The following is a 17665-nucleotide window of genomic DNA, read 5'->3' on the forward strand; positions in this document are numbered from 1 at the left end:
TAGTGCAAAATGGAGTTTAATAACCCCATTTACCTCAGCGCCATTATGCCATGTTCACCGGGGACCCGCTAACTGGGACCCCGGTGTTAGTACTCACCGCACAGCGTCTTCGGCATCTGTTAGGGGTGGCGGCATGCTGCCTGTGTGGGCTCACACCCGAAGGTTATAAGAATCACCAACTCAGGAGCTCAGTGTCCTGTCAGCGGGGATACGAACCATTAACCCTACAGGAGGTTGGTTCGGTCCCACCACTCAGTCCCACAACGCAGGCAGACTGGTGCCAGCCAGTGCTGCCTGAAAATAAGAAACTAAAGAAAAGATTTGAAGAAAACTCTCTGGAGCTCCAGAGGAATGCACCCGACTCCTTGGGCACATTTTTCTAAACTGAGTCTGCCAGGAGGGGCATAGAGGGGAGGAGCCAGCACACACCAATGATTTCTTAAAGTGCCAGGCTCCAGTGGACCCGATCTATACCCCATGGTACTAATGTCATCCCAGTATTCCCTAGGACGTTAGAGAAACCCCTATTAATGACAACCAAGGTTGGAAGTGGAGACACCGCAGATCCTCCGTCTCCTGCCACGGATCTGAGAAGCTTTGGGTGCTGGTGGAGGACACGTGTGGTGGACATGGTGACGTGCAATGCTCCTACCGTGGATAGTCCATGCACGTGCTGACGGACACCTGAAATGACCACGCTGCTGCAATCCTTTATGTGGAACACTCTGTGCATGTATACGCATTTGGTTGCCATTTTATTCCATGATTTAACAAAAACAAAATGATTCTACAGTGTCGCCCCATTGTACAAAATGGCGTTCTCGTGTCTACGTTTCCACTGCGCCCACAGAAATGCAGCAAATCTGCGCGTGGCTTCTGCTGCTGTTGTATATCTTATTCCAATGGATTTTACAAAAAGAAAGCGTAAAGTTATGTTTTTCTTATTTGCATTGTTGTGGGTAGCTCCACGATGTCTCCACAAGGATCAACAAGACCAGGACACCCCAATGTACATGTTTCAGGATGGAGAAGCGGAAACTCACTGCCCATGTGTCGGAAGCCCTCCACCTTCATGGACCATAATAGCTCCCCTAAGATTACCCCAATTCCATACCACACTGTGCACACGCTAGAGTCACAAATGAGGTGTATATGTGTATGGGCAACTTGGCATTGCCCACAATTCCTTCCATATGCCCTCATTAGGGTTTCCCTCCGTGCCATATAGAATTATCCATATAGGTCAGAAAACCTGAATTTCTGAGAGTTTATTCATGTAATATAAAACACGAATGGACTAACTCCAATGTAATTATAGAGGAGAAGTTTACAAGTAGGAGCAGCGAGTAAAAGGGATAAAACTCCACGAAACAGGTGGAATATTTATATTGGGAAATGTAAACAACGAGACGCTCGTTATGGTTCCATGGGAGGTCCGAGTACTCAGCAGCTCTACCGGACGTTTCCTCGCATCGCCATTGATAAAGTGAAGGTAAGTGTCCTGAAAAGCCAGAAGGAACAGAGTAACTTGCTGAACCCGTGAGGATGTTCTCTGGACCTTCATTGAACTGCCTTGCTCTGTGTGTGGCCCAGTTTACTCTGAGCCTCTAGAAGCTCCTGGGCGCTCAGACGAAGGCTGGTCTCCAGCTCCGCCGCGCGATGCACAGCCTCTGCGAGGAACACTTTGTACTTTCTGTGCAATTCTTTCAGCAGCAGTTTTGCTTCTTTGTGCTCTTTGCTGGACTTCTCCTTCTGCAGAGCAGAATCTGTACAGAGAGGAACCACAGTAACTGATCAGATCACAGCCATGTGTAGAATATACCATTACAAAGTCTCATCATCACTTACCCAGGCTGATCTCCATCAGCTGTCGCCGCTCCCTCATGTCTGTCACAATTTCTGATAGAACCTCCTTCCTATTCTTCTTCTGAGGGATCTGACAAATTTCTCTTCCAAACTAAAAATATTCCAAAAGAAATTATTATTATAAAAGTACTTACTGAATAATAATTTTAATGACAAAAGAATCTTGATATACTTTCCAATCATTTTTCAACGTTTTGCTAAAAGGTAAAGTCCACTCGGCTCCACTTCCAGGCTTTCCTGGACAAGTTACCATGGCGCAGCTGTCAGCTCCTCCTCTCTGTGTTTTGTGACAGCCAGCAAATGCATTCACACAACCGTATACAAAGGAAAAGGGCCACTCAGCTGCATCATGAATGGTTGTCAAGGAACTCCGAGAAATCCATATTACTGAGGTTTTTTCCCTTCAGTGCTAACAAATTGGACAAATTAACTTCATATAAAATTGTGTTTAAGGGCCTAATTCAGAGTTGATCGCAGCAGCAAATTTGGTAGCAGCTGGACAATACCATGTGCACTGCAGGTGGGGCAGATGTAACATGTGCAGAGATAGTTATATTTGGGTGGGGTGTGTTCAAACTGAAATCTAAATTGCAGTGTATAAATAAAGCAGCCAGTATTTACCCTGCACAGAAACAATATAACTCTCCCAAATCTAACTCTCTCTGCACATGTTACATCTGCCCCACCTGCAGTGCACATGGTTTTGCCCAACTGCTAACAAATTTGCTGCTGCAATCAACTCTGAATTACCCCCCATAACACAATCTTCAGCCTTACATCACTCCTTTGTGCTGCTGGGGACCCTGCTCCTCCCACTCTATAACTCGCAGTCTGTGGCTTCTTGCTGCCCCCATTCCCCTCCTCACATCATGTTACTGCCCCTGTCACATGCAGCCCTGTCCTCACTGACACATCACTCATCTCCTGACATACTCTGCGCTGCTGGGGACCCTGCTCCTCCCACTATATAACTCTCAGTCTGTGGCTTCCTGCTGCCTCCATTCCCCCCCTCACATCATGTCACTGCCCCTGTCACATGCAGCCCTGCCCTCACTGACACATCACTCATCCCCTGATATACTCTGTGCTGCTGGGGACCCTGCTCCTCCCACTATATAACTCTCAGTCTGTGGCTTCCTGCTGCCTCCATTCCCCCCCTCACATCATGTCACTGCCCCTGTCACATGCAGCCCTGCCCTCACTGACACATCACTCATCCCCTGATATACTCTGTGCTGCTGGGGACCCTGCTCCTCCCACTATATAACTCTCAGTCTGTGGCTTCTTGCTGCCTCCATTCCCCTCCTCACATCATGTCACTGCCCCTGCCACATGCAGCTCTGTCCTCACTGACACATCACTCATCTCCTGATATACTCTGTGCTGCTGGAGACCCTGCTCCTCCCACTATATAACTCTCAGTCTGTGGCTTCCTGCTGCCTCCATTCCCCTCCTCACATCATGTCACTGCCCCTGTCACATGCAGCCCTGTCCTCACTGACACATCACTCATCTCCCGATATACTCTGTGCTGCTGGGGACCCTGCTCCTCCCACTATATAACTCCCAGTCTGTGGCTTCCTGCTGCCTCCATTCCCCTCCTCACTTCATGTCACTGCCCCTGTCCTCACTGACACATCACTCGTCTCCTGATATACTCTGTGCTGCTGGGGACACTGCTCCTTCCACTAGATAACCCTCAGTCTGTGGCTTCCTGCTGCCTCCATTCCCCTCCTCACATCATGTCACTGCCCCTGTCACATGCAGCCCTATTATCACTGACACATCACTCATCTCCTGATATACTCTGTGCTGCTGGGGACCCTGCTCCTCCCACTATATAACTCTCAGTCTGTGGCTTCCTGCTGCCTCCATTCCCCTCCACACATCATGTCACTGCCCCTGTCACATGGAGCCCTGTCCTCACTGACACATCACTCATCTCCCGATATACTCTGTGCTGCTGGGGACCCTGCTCCTCCCACTATATAACTCCCAGTCTGTGGCTTCCTGCTGCCTCCATTCCCCTCCTCACATCATGTCACTGCCCCTGTCACATGCAGCCCTATTATCACTGACACATCACTCATCTCCTGATATACTCTGTGCTGCTGGGGACCCTGCTCCTCCCACTATATAACTCTCAGTCTGTGGCTTCCTGCTGCCTCCATTCCCCTCCTCACATCATGTCACTGCCCCTGTCACATGCAGCCCTGTCCTCACTGACACATAACTCATCTCCTGATATATAGTGGGAGGAGCAGGGTCCCCAGCAGCACAGAGTATATCAGGAGATGAGTGATGTGTCAGTGAGGACAGGACTGCATGTGACAGGGGCAGTGACATGATGTGAGGGGAATGGAGGCAGCAGGAAGCCACAGACTGAGAGTTATATAGTGGGAGGAGCAGGGTCCCCAGCAGCACAGAGTATAACTCTCAGTCTGTGGCTTCCTGCTGCCTCCATTCCCCTCACATCATGTCACTGCCCCTGTCACATGCAGTCCTGTCCTCACTGACACATCACTCATCTCCTTATATACTCTGTGCTGAGGTGGACCCTGCTCCTTCCACTATATAACTCTCAGTCTGCGGCTTCCTGCTGCCTCCATTCCCCTCCTCACATTATGTCACTGCCCCTGTCACATGCAGTCCTGTCTTCATTGACACATCACTCATCTCCTGATATACTCTGTGCTGCTGGGGACCCTGCTCCTCCTGCTATATAACTCTCAGTCTGTGGCTGCTGCCTCCATTCCCCTCCTCACATCATGTCACTGCCCCTGTCACATGCAGTCCTGTCCTCACTGACACATCACTCATCTCCTGATATACTCTGTGCTGCTGGGGACCCTGCTCCTCCCACTATATAACTCTCAGTCTGTGGCTTCCTGCTGCCTCCATTCCCCTCCCCACTTCATGTCACTGCCCCTGTCACATGCAGCCCTGTCCTCACACATCGCTCATCTCCTGATATACTCTGTGCTGCTGGGGACCCTGCTCCTCCCACTATATAACTCTCAGTCTGTGGCTTCCTGCTGCCTCCATTCCCCTCCTCACATCATGTCACTGCCCCTGTCACATGCAGCCCTGTCCTCACTGATACATCACTCATCTCCTGATATACTCTGTGCTGCTGGGGACCCTGCTCCTTCCATTATATAACTCTCAGTCTGTGGCTTCCTGCTGCCTCCATTCCCCTCCTCCCATCACATCACTGCCCCTGTCACATGCAGCCCTGTCCACACTGACACATCACTTATCTCCTGATATTTTCTGTGCTGCTGGGGACCCTGCTCATCCCACTCTATAACTCTCAGTCTGTGGCTTCCTGCTGCCTCCATTCCCCTCCTCACATCATGTCACTGCCCCTGTCACATGCAGCCCTGTCCTCACTGACACATCACTCATCTCCTGATATACTCTGTGCTGCTGGGGGACCCTGCTCCTCCCACTATATAACTCTCAGTCTGTGGCTTCCTGCTGCCTCCATTCCCCTCCTCACATCATGTCACTGCCCCTGTCACATGCAGCCCTGTCCTCACACATCACTCATCTCCTGATATACTCTGTGCTGCTGGGGACCCTGCTCCTCCCACTATATAACCCTCAGTCTCTGGCTTCCTGCTGCCTCCATTCCCCTCCTCACATCATGTCACTGCCTCTGTCACATGCAGCCCTGTCCTCACTGATACATCACTCACCTCCTGATACACTCTGTGCTGCTGGGGACCCTGCTCCTCCCACTATATAACTCTCAGTGTGTGGCTTCCTGCTGCCTCCATTCTCCTCCTCACATCATGTCACTGCCCCTGTCACATGCAGCCCTGTCCTCACACATCGCTCATCTCCTGATATACTCTGTGCTGCTGGGGACCCTGCTCCTCCCACTATATAACTCTCAGTCTGTGGCTTCCTGCTGCCTCCATTCCCCTCCTCACATCATGTCACTGCCCCAGTCACATGCAGCCCTGTCCACACTGACACATCACTTATCTCCTGATATACTCTGTGCTGCTGGGGACCCTGCTCCTCCCACTATATAACTCTCAGTCTGTGGCTGCTGCCTCCATTCCCCTCCTCACATCATGTCACTGCCCCTGTCACATGCAGCCCTGTCCTCACTGACACCTCACTCATCTCCTGATATACTCTGTGCTGCTGGGGACCCTGCTCCTCACACTATATAACTCTCAGTCTGTGGCTTCCTGCTGCCTCCATTGCCCTACTCACATCATGTCACTGCCCCTGTCACATGCAGCCCTGTCCTCACACATCACTCATCTCCTGATATACTCTGTGCTGCTGGGGACCCTGCTCCTCTCACTATATAACTCTCAGTCTCTGGCTTCCTGCTGCCTCCATTCTCCTCCTCACATTATGTCACTGCTCCTGTCACATGCTGCCCTGTCCTCACTGATACATCACTCATCTCCTGATATACTCTGTGCTGCTGGGGACTCTGCTCCTCCCACTATATAACTCTCAGTCTGTAGCTTCCTGCTGCCTCCATTCCCCTCCTCACATCATGTCACTGCCCCAGTCACATGCAGCCCTGTCCACACTGACACATCACTTATCTCCTGATATACTCTGTGCTGCTGGGGACCCTGCTCCTCCCACTATATAACTCTCAGTCTGTGGCTTCCTGCTGCCTCCATTGCCCTACTCACATCATGTCACTGCCCCTGTCACATGCAGCCCTGTCCTCACTGACACCTCACTCATCTCCTGATATACTCTGTGCTGCTGGGGACCCTGCTCCTCACACTATATAACTCTCAGTCTGTGGCTTCCTGCTGCCTCCATTGCCCTACTCACATCATGTCACTGCCCCTGTCACATGCAGCCCTGTCCTCACACATCACTCATCTCCTGATATACTCTGTGCTGCTGGGGACCCTGCTCCTCTCACTATATAACTCTCAGTCTCTGGCTTCCTGCTGCCTCCATTCTCCTCCTCACATCATGTCACTGCCCCTGTCACATGCAGCCCTGTCTTCACTGACACATCACTCATCTCCTGATATTCTCTGTGCTGCTGGGGACTCTATAGCTATATAGGGCATGTTTCTTCTCTACAGAGTGTTATTCCTGTGTATTGTACCCATGTTCTATGTATAGATACATACAGACCTGCGCACTTACCTTGCTCCTCTGTGGGATGTGCGGCTTCTGGATGCTGTCCAGTCGTGGCTTATGGTCCCTGTACACAAGCAGGTGCGACAGTGCGTACTCCAGAGCCCGCACGTTGTTCTGTATACCTGCAGCGCACACAGGATTAGGGTCTTATTACCGTGTTATATTAGGACTCGCACAGACCGGCATGACATTGTAAGAGCCAGAGTTACCATAACAATGCAAAGACCGTCCGTCTGTCTGCAATATTCACTGCTCTCTAGCCTGGGGAATATGGGTGCTGGGGAGCTCTATCCAGCCGCACTGACGGGCCGCTATGGAGCATGTGATGGGGTATATAAGTAACGCTGCCGCATCACACACGGGTCCCGGGAACCATGGTCACCAGGCCGCTATGGAGCATGTGATGGGGTATATAAGTAACGCTGCAGCATCACACACGGGCCCCGGGCCCCATGGTCACCAGGCTGCTATGGAGCATGTGATGGGGGTATATATAACACTGCAGCATCACACACAGGCCCCGGGCCCCCTGGCCACCAGGCTGCTATGGAGCATGTGATGGGGGTATATATAACACTGCAGCATCACACACAGGCCCCGGGCCCCCTGGCCACCAGGCTGCTATGGAGCATGTGATGGGGGTATATATAACACTGCAGCATCACACACAGGCCCCCTGGTCACCAGGCTGTTATGGAGCATGTGATGGGGGTATATATAACACTGCAGCATCACACACGGGCCCCGGGCCCCCTGGTCACCAGGCTGCTATGGAGCATCTAAGTAACAATGCAGCATCAGACACGGCCCCGGGCCCCCTGGTCACCAGGCTGCTATGGAGCATGTGATGGGGGTATATATAACACTGCAGCATCACACACAGGCCCCGGGCCCCCTGGTCACCAGGCTGCTATGGAGCATGTGATGGGGATATATATATAACACTGCAGCATCACACACAGGCCCCAGGCCCCTTGGTCACCAGGCTGTTATGGAGCATGTGATGGGGGTATATATAACACTGCAGCATCACACACGGGTCCCGGGCCCCCTAGTCACCAGGCTGCTATGGAGCATGTGATGGGGTATATAAGTAACAATGCAGCATCACATAGGCCCCGGGCCCCCTGGTCACCAGGCTGCTATGAAGCATGTGATGGGGGTATATATAACACTGCAGCATCACACACAGGCCCCGGGCCCCCTGGTCACCAGGCTGCTATGGAGCATGTGATGGGGATATATATAACACTGCAGCATCACACACAGGCCCCGGGCCCCTTGGTCACCAGGCTGTTATGGAGCATGTGATGGGGGTATATATAACACTGCAGCATCACACACGGGTCCCGGGCCCCCTAGTCACCAGGCTGCTATGGAGCATGTGATGGGGTATATAAGTAACAATGCAGCATCACATAGGCCCCCGGCCCCCTGGTCACCAGGCTGCTATGAAGCATGTGATGGGGGTATATATAACACTGCAGCATCACACACAGGCCCCGGGCCCCCTGGTCACCAGGCTGCTATGGAGCATGTGATGGGGGTATATATAACACTGCAGCATCACACACGGGCCCCGGCCCCCTGGTCACCAGGCTGTTATGGAGCATGTGATGGGGGTATGTATAACACTGCAGCATCACACACAGGCCCCGGGCCCCCTGGTCACCAGGCTGCTATGGAGCATGTGATGGGGGTATATATAACACTGCAGCATCACACACAGGCCCCGGGCCCCCTGGTCACCAGGCTGTTATGGAGCATGTGATGGGGGTATACATAACACTGCAGCATCACACACAGGCCCCGGGCTGCTATGGAGCATGTGATGGGGTATATAAGTAACGCTGCAGCATCACACACAGGCCCCGGCCGCCTGGTCACCAGGCTGCTATGGAGCATGTGATGGGGTATATAAGTATTGCTGCAGCATCACACACGGGCCCCGGGCCCCCTGGTCACCAGGCTGCTATGGAGCATGTGATGGGGGTATATAGAACACTGCAGCATCACACACGGGCCCCGGCCCCCTGGTCACCAGTCTGCTATGGAGCATGTGATGGGGGTATATATATAACACTGCAGCATCACACACAGGCCCCGGGCCCCCTGGTCACCAGGCTGCTATGGAGCATGTGATGGGGGTATACATAACACTGCAGCATCACACACAGGCCCCGGGCCCCCTGGTCACCAGGCTGCTATGGAGCATGTGATGGGGGTATATATAACACTGCAGCATCACACACAGGCCCCGGGCCCCCTGGTCACCAGGCTGCTATGGAGCATGTGATGGGGGTATATATAACACTGCAGCATCACACACAGGCCCCGGGCCCCCTGGTCACCAGGCTGCTATGGAGCATGTGATGGGGGTATATATATAACACTGCAGCATCACACACAGGCCCCGGGCCCCCTGGTCACCAGGCTGCTATGGAGCATGTGATGGGGGTATATATAACACTGCAGCATCACACACAGGCCCCGGGCCCCCTGGTCACCAGGCTGCTATGGAGCATGTGATGGGGGTATATATAACACTGCAGCATCACACACAGGCCCCGGGCCCCCTGGTCACCAGGCTGCTATGAAGCATGTGATGGGGGTATATATAACACTGCAGCATCACACACAGGCCCTGGGCCCCCTGGTCACCAGGCTGCTATGGAGCATGTGATGGGGGTATATATAACACTGCAGCATCACACACAGGCCCCGGGCCCCCTGGTCACCAGGCTGCTATGGAGCATGTGATGGGGGTATATATAACACTGCAGCATCACACACGGGCCTCGGCCCCCTGGTCACCAGGCTGCTATGGAGCATGTGATGGGGGTATATATAACACTGCAGCATCACACACAGGCCCCGGGCCCCCTGGTCACCAGGCTGCTATGGAGCATGTGATGGGGGTATATATATATAACACTGCAGCATCACACACAGGCCCCGGGCCCCCTGGTCACCAGGCTGCTATGGAGCATGTGATGGGGGTATATATAACACTGCAGCATCACACACAGGCCCCGGGCCCCCTGGTCACCAGGCTGCTATGGAGCATGTGATGGGGTATATAAGTAACGCTGCAGCATCACACACAGGCCCCGGCCCCCTGGTCACCAGGCTGCTATGGAGCATGTGATGGGGTATATAAGTAACGCTGCAGCATCACACACGGGTCCCGGGCCCCCTGGTCACCAGGCTGCTATGGAGCATGTGATGGGGGTATATAGAACACTGCAGCATCACACACGGGCCCCGGCCCCCTGGTCACCAGTCTGCTATGGAGCATGTGATGGGGGTATATATAACACTGCAGCATCACCCACAGGCCCCGGGCCCCCTGGTCACCAGGCTGCTATGGAGCATGTGATGGGGGTATATATAACACTGCAGCATCACACACAGGCCCGGGCCCCCTGGTCACCAGGCTGCTATGGAGCATGTGATGGGGGTATATATAACACTGCAGCATCACACACAGGCCCCGGGCCCCCTGGTCACCAGGCTGCTATGGAGCATGTGATGGGGGTATATATATAACACTGCAGCATCACACACAGGCCCCAGGCCCCCTGGTCACCAGGCTGCTATGGAGCATGTGATGGGGGTATATATAACACTGCAGCATCACACACAGGCCCCGGGCCCCCTGGTCACCAGGCTGCTATGGAGCATGTGATGGGGGTATATATAACACTGCAGCATCACACACAGGCCCCGGGCCCCCTGGTCACCAGGCTGCTATGGAGCATGCGATGGAGGTATATATAACACTGCAGCATCACACACAGGCCCCGGGCCCCCTGGTCACCAGGCTGCTATGGAGCATGTGATGGGGGTATATATAACACTGCAGCATCACACACAGGCCCCGGGCCCCCTGGTCACCAGGCTGCTATGAAGCATGTGATGGGGGTATATATAACACTGCAGCATCACACACAGGCCCCGGGCCCCCTGGTCACCAGGCTGCTATGGAGCATGTGATGGGGGTATATATAACACTGCAGCATCACACACAGGCCCCGGGCCCCCTGGTCACCAGGCTGTTATGGAGCATGTGATGGGGGTATATATAACACTGCAGCATCACACACGGGCCTCGGCCCCCTGGTCACCAGGCTGCTATGGAGCATGTGATGGGGGTATATATAACACTGCAGCATCACACACAGGCCCCGGGCCCCCTGGTCACCAGGCTGCTATGGAGCATGTGATGGGGGTATATATATATATAACACTGCAGCATCACACACAGGCCCCGGGCCCTCTGGTCACCAGGCTGCTATGGAGCATGTGATGGGGGTATATATAACACTGCAGCATCACACACAGGCCCCGGGCCCCCTGGTCACCAGGCTGCTATGGAGCATGTGATGGGGTATATAAGTAACGCTGCAGCATCACACACAGGCCCCGGCCCCCTGGTCACCAGGCTGCTATGGAGCATGTGATGGGGTATATAAGTAACGCTGCAGCATCACACACGGGTCCCGGGCCCCCTGGTCACCAGGCTGCTATGGAGCATGTGATGGGGGTATATAGAACACTGCAGCATCACACACGGGCCCCGGCCCCCTGGTCACCAGTCTGCTATGGAGCATGTGATGGGGGTATATATAACACTGCAGCATCACCCACAGGCCCCGGGCCCCCTGGTCACCAGGCTGCTATGGAGCATGTGATGGGGGTATATATAACACTGCAGCATCACACACAGGCCCGGGCCCCCTGGTCACCAGGCTGCTATGGAGCATGTGATGGGGGTATATATAACACTGCAGCATCACACACAGGCCCCGGGCCCCCTGGTCACCAGGCTGCTATGGAGCATGTGATGGGGGTATATATATATAACACTGCAGCATCACACACAGGCCCCAGGCCCCCTGGTCACCAGGCTGCTATGGAGCATGTGATGGGGGTATATATAACACTGCAGCATCACACACAGGCCCCGGGCCCCCTGGTCACCAGGCTGCTATGGAGCATGTGATGGGGGTATATATAACACTGCAGCATCACACACAGGCCCCGGGCCCCCTGGTCACCAGGCTGCTATGGAGCATGTGATGGAGGTATATATAACACTGCAGCATCACACACAGGCCCCGGGCCCCCTGGTCACCAGGCTGCTATGGAGCATGTGATGGGGGTATATATAACACTGCAGCATCACACACAGGCCCCGGGCCCCCTGGTCACCAGGCTGCTATGGAGCATGTGATGGGGGTATATATAACACTGCAGCATCACACACAGGCCCCGGACCCCCTGGTCACCAGGCTGCTATGGAGCATGTGATGGGGTATATAAGTAACGCTGCAGCATCACACACAGGCCCCGGGCCCCCTGGTTGGTGAATCAGGAGTATTAAACATGTTTAAAACTTCAGATTCTGACAGAAAACAGTCGGGATTGGCAGATCTGGGATTTTAGAACGTTTAATTTCTCCAATTCCTTGACATATTGCTGATCGTCGTTGTCCGCTGATCAATGGATCGGGCTGGTGGATCGGGGAGACGGGATTGTGTTGTATGTTTGGCATGGAAGGGGTTATACGGAGAGGTAAGTGTGCCTGGTGGGTACAGCGTTATGGCGGGCAGGGGAATGTGTAGGGGTGCTATGCAGTGCCGTAACTAGGCATTTTAGCGCTGTGTGCAAGAAACAGCATTGGCGCCCCTCCCACCTTATGCAAAACATGGGCAGTGCGCGCCGTAGGCGCGTGCAAAAAAATTAGGGGCATGGCTTCATGGGGAAAGGGTATGGCCACAAAATCATACCAATTCATAATATGGTGCACAGTAGTCTCCATTATTCAAATTACACCGCACAGTAGCGCCACTACACCAGGTAGAGCCCCTTTTTACACATTACGGCAGACAGCATCCCCTTTTTACACATTACGGAAGACAGTCCCCCTTTTTACACATTACGACAGACAGCGCCCCCCTTTTTACACATTACGGCAGACAGCGTCCCCTTTTTACACATTACGACAGACAGCGTCCCCCTTTTTTACACATTACAGCAGACAGCGTCCCCATTTTTACACATTACGGCAGACGGTGTCCCCTTTTTACACATTACGGCAGACAGCGTCCCCCTTTTTACACATTACGGCAGACAGCGTCCCCCTTTTTACACATTACGGCAGTCAGCGTCGATAGAGAGAGACAGACAGACAGACACTTACCATCTCTCCCCGCTGTCCTCTGTGACACTGGCTGGTGCTGCTGTGCTGTGGCGGGCTGCGGCTGGGCAATGGAGCTGAGTGGCGCCGGCGGCTGGGGCATATTGGCGGGTCCTCCCCGCTCTGAAGCTCTGTACAGTGGAGCAGAGGCGGCTTGCGGCTGGGGCATGTTGGCGGGTCATCCCCGCTCCCATGCTCCGTAGTACGGAGTATGGGAGCAGGGAGGACCCGCCAACATGCCCCAGCCGCAATCCGCCTCAGCTCCACTATACGGAGTCCATACAGTGGAGTGGAGCTGAGGCGGCTTGCTGTGCTGGGGCAGGCTGCAGCTGGGCAATGGAGCTGTACGGAGCTCTGATGCTCCGTACAGTGTTAAACAGGGCCGTGACTGTGCGCCCCCCAGGGCTCTGCGCTGTGTGCGAGGCCCCTCTCGCACACACCTAGTTACGGCCCTGGTGCTATGAATCTCACTGGTAACCGTGTGATAAGCCTGTATAACTGGAACCACATGTCATCTATAAGAGGCGTCTTTCCACAGAGCCAGATACAATGTGGTCTCACAAATAATGCAAATACAACACAGGACAAGCGCGATATTAATGCAGCACATGGAGTAATGGTGTAAGAATCTCTGGAAAGAGGTTCTGCAGCAGCACAAAACACACAATTATAACGATACTAATATTAATACTGGTGCAGGGTATGGTAGACACCCTCTGGCAAGAGGTTCTGCAGCGGCACAAGCCATCTATATATATATATATATAGATATATTCCAATCTAATATATGTAGACAAGACGGCACTCTCCAGATTGTTTAATACAAATGTCTTGTAGCTTTATTAGCATGCCTTTGCACCGACGTTTCGCTTCTAAAGGAATCATGGCATGCTGCACTTGCAGCAGTGTACCTGCTGTAGAAATATCCTGTGGACACATTTGTCCCGAGGAGACGACCACTCGGCTGGCAGGCAGAGCTATGGGGAAACTATAATGTAAATAGGACACAGACCGGACTGCCCGTATAATGCACCGCAATAAGAGTGGGCACAGGCCTTCACTGAGGTCACACTCTTCATGTTTAGTACCCACACAACTCACCTACTGGCTCAATGAAATCTGGATCTGTCTTCACATCAAACAGCTCCTCGTAGCCCCTGAATCTCTCTGGGATCTCCCCCTGCCCATCGCTGGCTGGATCCGGCTCCTCGTAGCCCTGGAACCTCTCTGGGATCTCTCCCTGCCCATCGCTGGCTGGATCCGGCTCCTCGTAGCCCTGGAACCTCTCTGGGATCTCTCCCTGCCCATGGCTGGCTGGATCCGGCTCCTCTGAGGTCGTTTGCGGGCTGGAGTTATGGATGGGATCCAGACTGTCCACCTGAGTTTCAGAAACATGAAGCCATATATATGTCATATATGTTCCACACAGCAGACACGTGTCATACGGTAACAGACTATTCTCTGCTCACGCCCACCTAATATGCAGGGTACAGTGTCCCTTTTCTCTAACATCCTAGTGGATGCTGGGGACTCCGTAAGGACCATGGGGAATAGACGGGCTCCGCAGGAGACAGGGCACTTTAAGAAAGAATTAGGACTACTGGTGTGCACTGGCTCCTCCCTCTATGCCCCTCCTCCAGACCTCAGTTAGAATCTGTGCCCGGACAGAGCTGGGTGCACTTTAGTGAGCTCTCCTGAGCTTGCTAATAAGAAAGTATTTTGTTAGGATTTTTTATTTTCAGAGAGATCTGCTGGCAACAGACTCTCTGCTACGTGGGACTGAGGGGAGAGAAGCAGACCTACTAACTGCGGATAGTTCTTGCTTCTTAGGCTACTGGACACCATTAGCTCCAGAGGGATCGAATACAGGAACGCACCCTTGGTCGTCCGATCCCGGAGCCGCGCCGCCGTCCCCCTCGCAGAGCCAGAAGCCGGCGTGAAGAAGCAAGAAGACTTCGAAAGCGGCGGCAGAAGACTCCAGTCTTCATATGAGGTAGCGCACAGCACTGCAGCTGTGCGCCATTGCTCCCACATTACACCCGCACACTCCGGTCAGTGTAGGGTGCAGGGCGCAGGGGGGGGCGCCCTGGGCAGCAATTAGGAACCTCTTGGCAAAAAGCAGCATATACACAGTTGGGCACTGTATATATGCATGAGCCCCCGCCATTATTTTACACAAAATCGCGGGACAGAAGCCCGCCGCTGAGGGGGCGGGGCTTCTTCCTCAGCACTCACCAGCGCCATTTTCTCTCCACAGCTCCGCTGAGAGGAAGCTCCCCAGGCTCTCCCCTGCAGAAGCACGATAGAAGAGGGTGAAAAAGAGAGGGGGGGCACATAAATTTGGCGTAAAAACAATATATACAGCAGCTACTGGGTTAACACTAAGTTACTGTGTGATTCCTGGGTCATATAGCGCTGGGGTGTGTGCTTGCATACTCTCTCTCTCTGTCTCTCCAAAGGGCCTTGTGGGGGAACGGTCTTCAAATAGAGCATCCCCTGTGTGTGTGGTGTGTCGGTACGTGTGTGTCGACATGTCTGAGGTAAAAGGCTCCCCTAAGGAGGAGATGGAGCAAATATGTGTGTGAGAGGGTGTCTCCGTCGACAACGCCGACACCTGTTTGGATATGTGTAAGTGCTAAGGTGAATTTATTGCACAAAAGATTAGAGAACAGACAGGAAATCTACCCATGTCTGTCCCTATGTCGCAGAGACCTTCAGAGTCTCTCTATGCTCACTATCCAAAATAACAAACACTGGTATCGACATAGAGTTTGACTCCAGTGTCGACTACGATAATGCAAAGTTACAGCCAAAATGGCAGAAAAGTATTCAATATATGATTATTGTAATAAAGATGATTTGCATATCACTGATGACTCATCTGTCCCTGACACAAGGGTACACATGTTTAAGGGGAAGAAAGCTGAGGTAAATTTCCCTCCTCTCATGAGGAAAAAGAGCGGGAATCTCCAGACAAGAGACTGCAGCTTCCCACAAATAATTCTCAGGCAGTATCCTTTCCCCACTAGGGCCAGGATGTGATGGGAATCTTCCCCTAGGGTGTCACGTTTGTCCAGAAGGTAGCCCTAGCTATTCTCAGGGATCCTGCAGATAGCGTGCACATTCTGGTACACTACTCAGACCGGCGAATGTGTCGGCATGGGTTTATAGCGCTGTGGCGGCGTGGACAGGTACCTTATCAGCAGAAATTGAGACCCTAGTATGTATATATATATATATATATATATATATATAAATCCAAAAAAGTAACTGGCACTCTGGAGTCTGAGCAATTAGTAGAAATAACTTTTATCCACGGTCAACGTTTCGGGGGTCTTAGCCCCGTCGTCAGGACATAACAGTACAGCATACAAACACAATGAACACTTACCCCACCTTTGTACCCCATCACCAAAGTGTGTCCGCCCGCGGTCTCTCCCCTAGACTTCCGCCCGCCGGAGTTCACGATCCTCACTCCGCCCGGCTTCCGCCCCAGTTGTTGCTAGGCAACCGCGAGTGTGCGTTCCACACACTCCGGCGTCTGCGCTCCACCGAGCGGAAGTTCCTCATGCATCTCACGGAGGGGGTGAATTATCTGGGCAGGTCCCGCCAGCATATCTACAAAAAATATATACACATTTATAAATTATTGAAGTGTTACATGAAACAATATAACATGCCTCAACAAACATTAAACTTAATTGCATATGGACAACAATGTCATATAGCCCAACAATATAATAATTACATGAATTACTTGTACCGAATGCTAATTAAATGGTATTCCAATTAATTTTTTCATTAAGCCCATTGGGGGCTATAGTCCCTAACCGGATTATCCATCTCGATTCTTTCAGCAAGAGCTCACGAGCTCTATTGCCACCTCTCAATGTGATGGGCACATGATCTATAATAAAATATTTTAGCATTTCTAGCCTATGTCCAGCAGATTTAAAATGTTTTGCTACAGGTTGGTCAATAGACCTACCCTGTAGAGCAAGCCGTATAGCAGATCGGTGAGCCGTCATCCTTTCGGTGAATTTTCTGGTGGTCTGTCCCACATAATATAGTCCACATGGACAAACAATAATGTATACCACGTGAGACATATTACAGGTAAGGACATAACGTATGTCAAATTGTTTGCCTGTATGGGGATGGGCAAAGGTTTTACAGGAAATCAGATGAACACATGTGGCACAGCCACAGCATCTGTAACATCCAGGGGGTTTTCTATGAATATTAGGGGGTAATGCTGTTCCCCTCCCCGTTATGTCTGCCTTTACCAGCCTGTCTTTTAAGTTACCACCCCTTTTAAAGGCAGCTATCGGTCGGCTACTGTTCAGCCCCTTCAACTCCGGGTCTGTCTTAATAATTGGCCAAAGTGCATTGGTTGCTCTTTTGATAACAGGACTGGCTGTAGTGTAATCTGACGTCCATGGGATCAGATTACTGGAA

At 52.5% G+C, this 17665-nt stretch overlaps 1 protein-coding gene across 2 annotated transcripts in view; it reads right to left on the reverse strand.

The window, feature by feature from the left end:
- Window positions 1-1253: 1253 nt before the first annotated feature.
- XRRA1 (X-ray radiation resistance associated 1) overlaps window positions 1254-17665 on the reverse strand; it is a 152973-nt gene continuing 136561 nt past the window's right edge. For both annotated transcript variants that reach the window (XM_063950934.1, XM_063950937.1), the window contains 4 exons: window positions 14309-14585; window positions 7012-7127; window positions 1849-1957; window positions 1254-1766 (listed from right to left, as the gene is read on the reverse strand). In XM_063950934.1, coding sequence (XP_063807004.1) covers window positions 1561-1766; window positions 1849-1957; window positions 7012-7127; window positions 14309-14585 — 708 coding nt within the window. In that variant the 3' untranslated portion in view covers window positions 1254-1560. The remainder of the gene's footprint in view (window positions 1767-1848; window positions 1958-7011; window positions 7128-14308; window positions 14586-17665) is intronic.

This window comes from Pseudophryne corroboree, chromosome 2, assembly GCF_028390025.1.
Source record: "Pseudophryne corroboree isolate aPseCor3 chromosome 2, aPseCor3.hap2, whole genome shotgun sequence".
NCBI classification, from domain to species: domain Eukaryota; kingdom Metazoa; phylum Chordata; class Amphibia; order Anura; family Myobatrachidae; genus Pseudophryne; species Pseudophryne corroboree.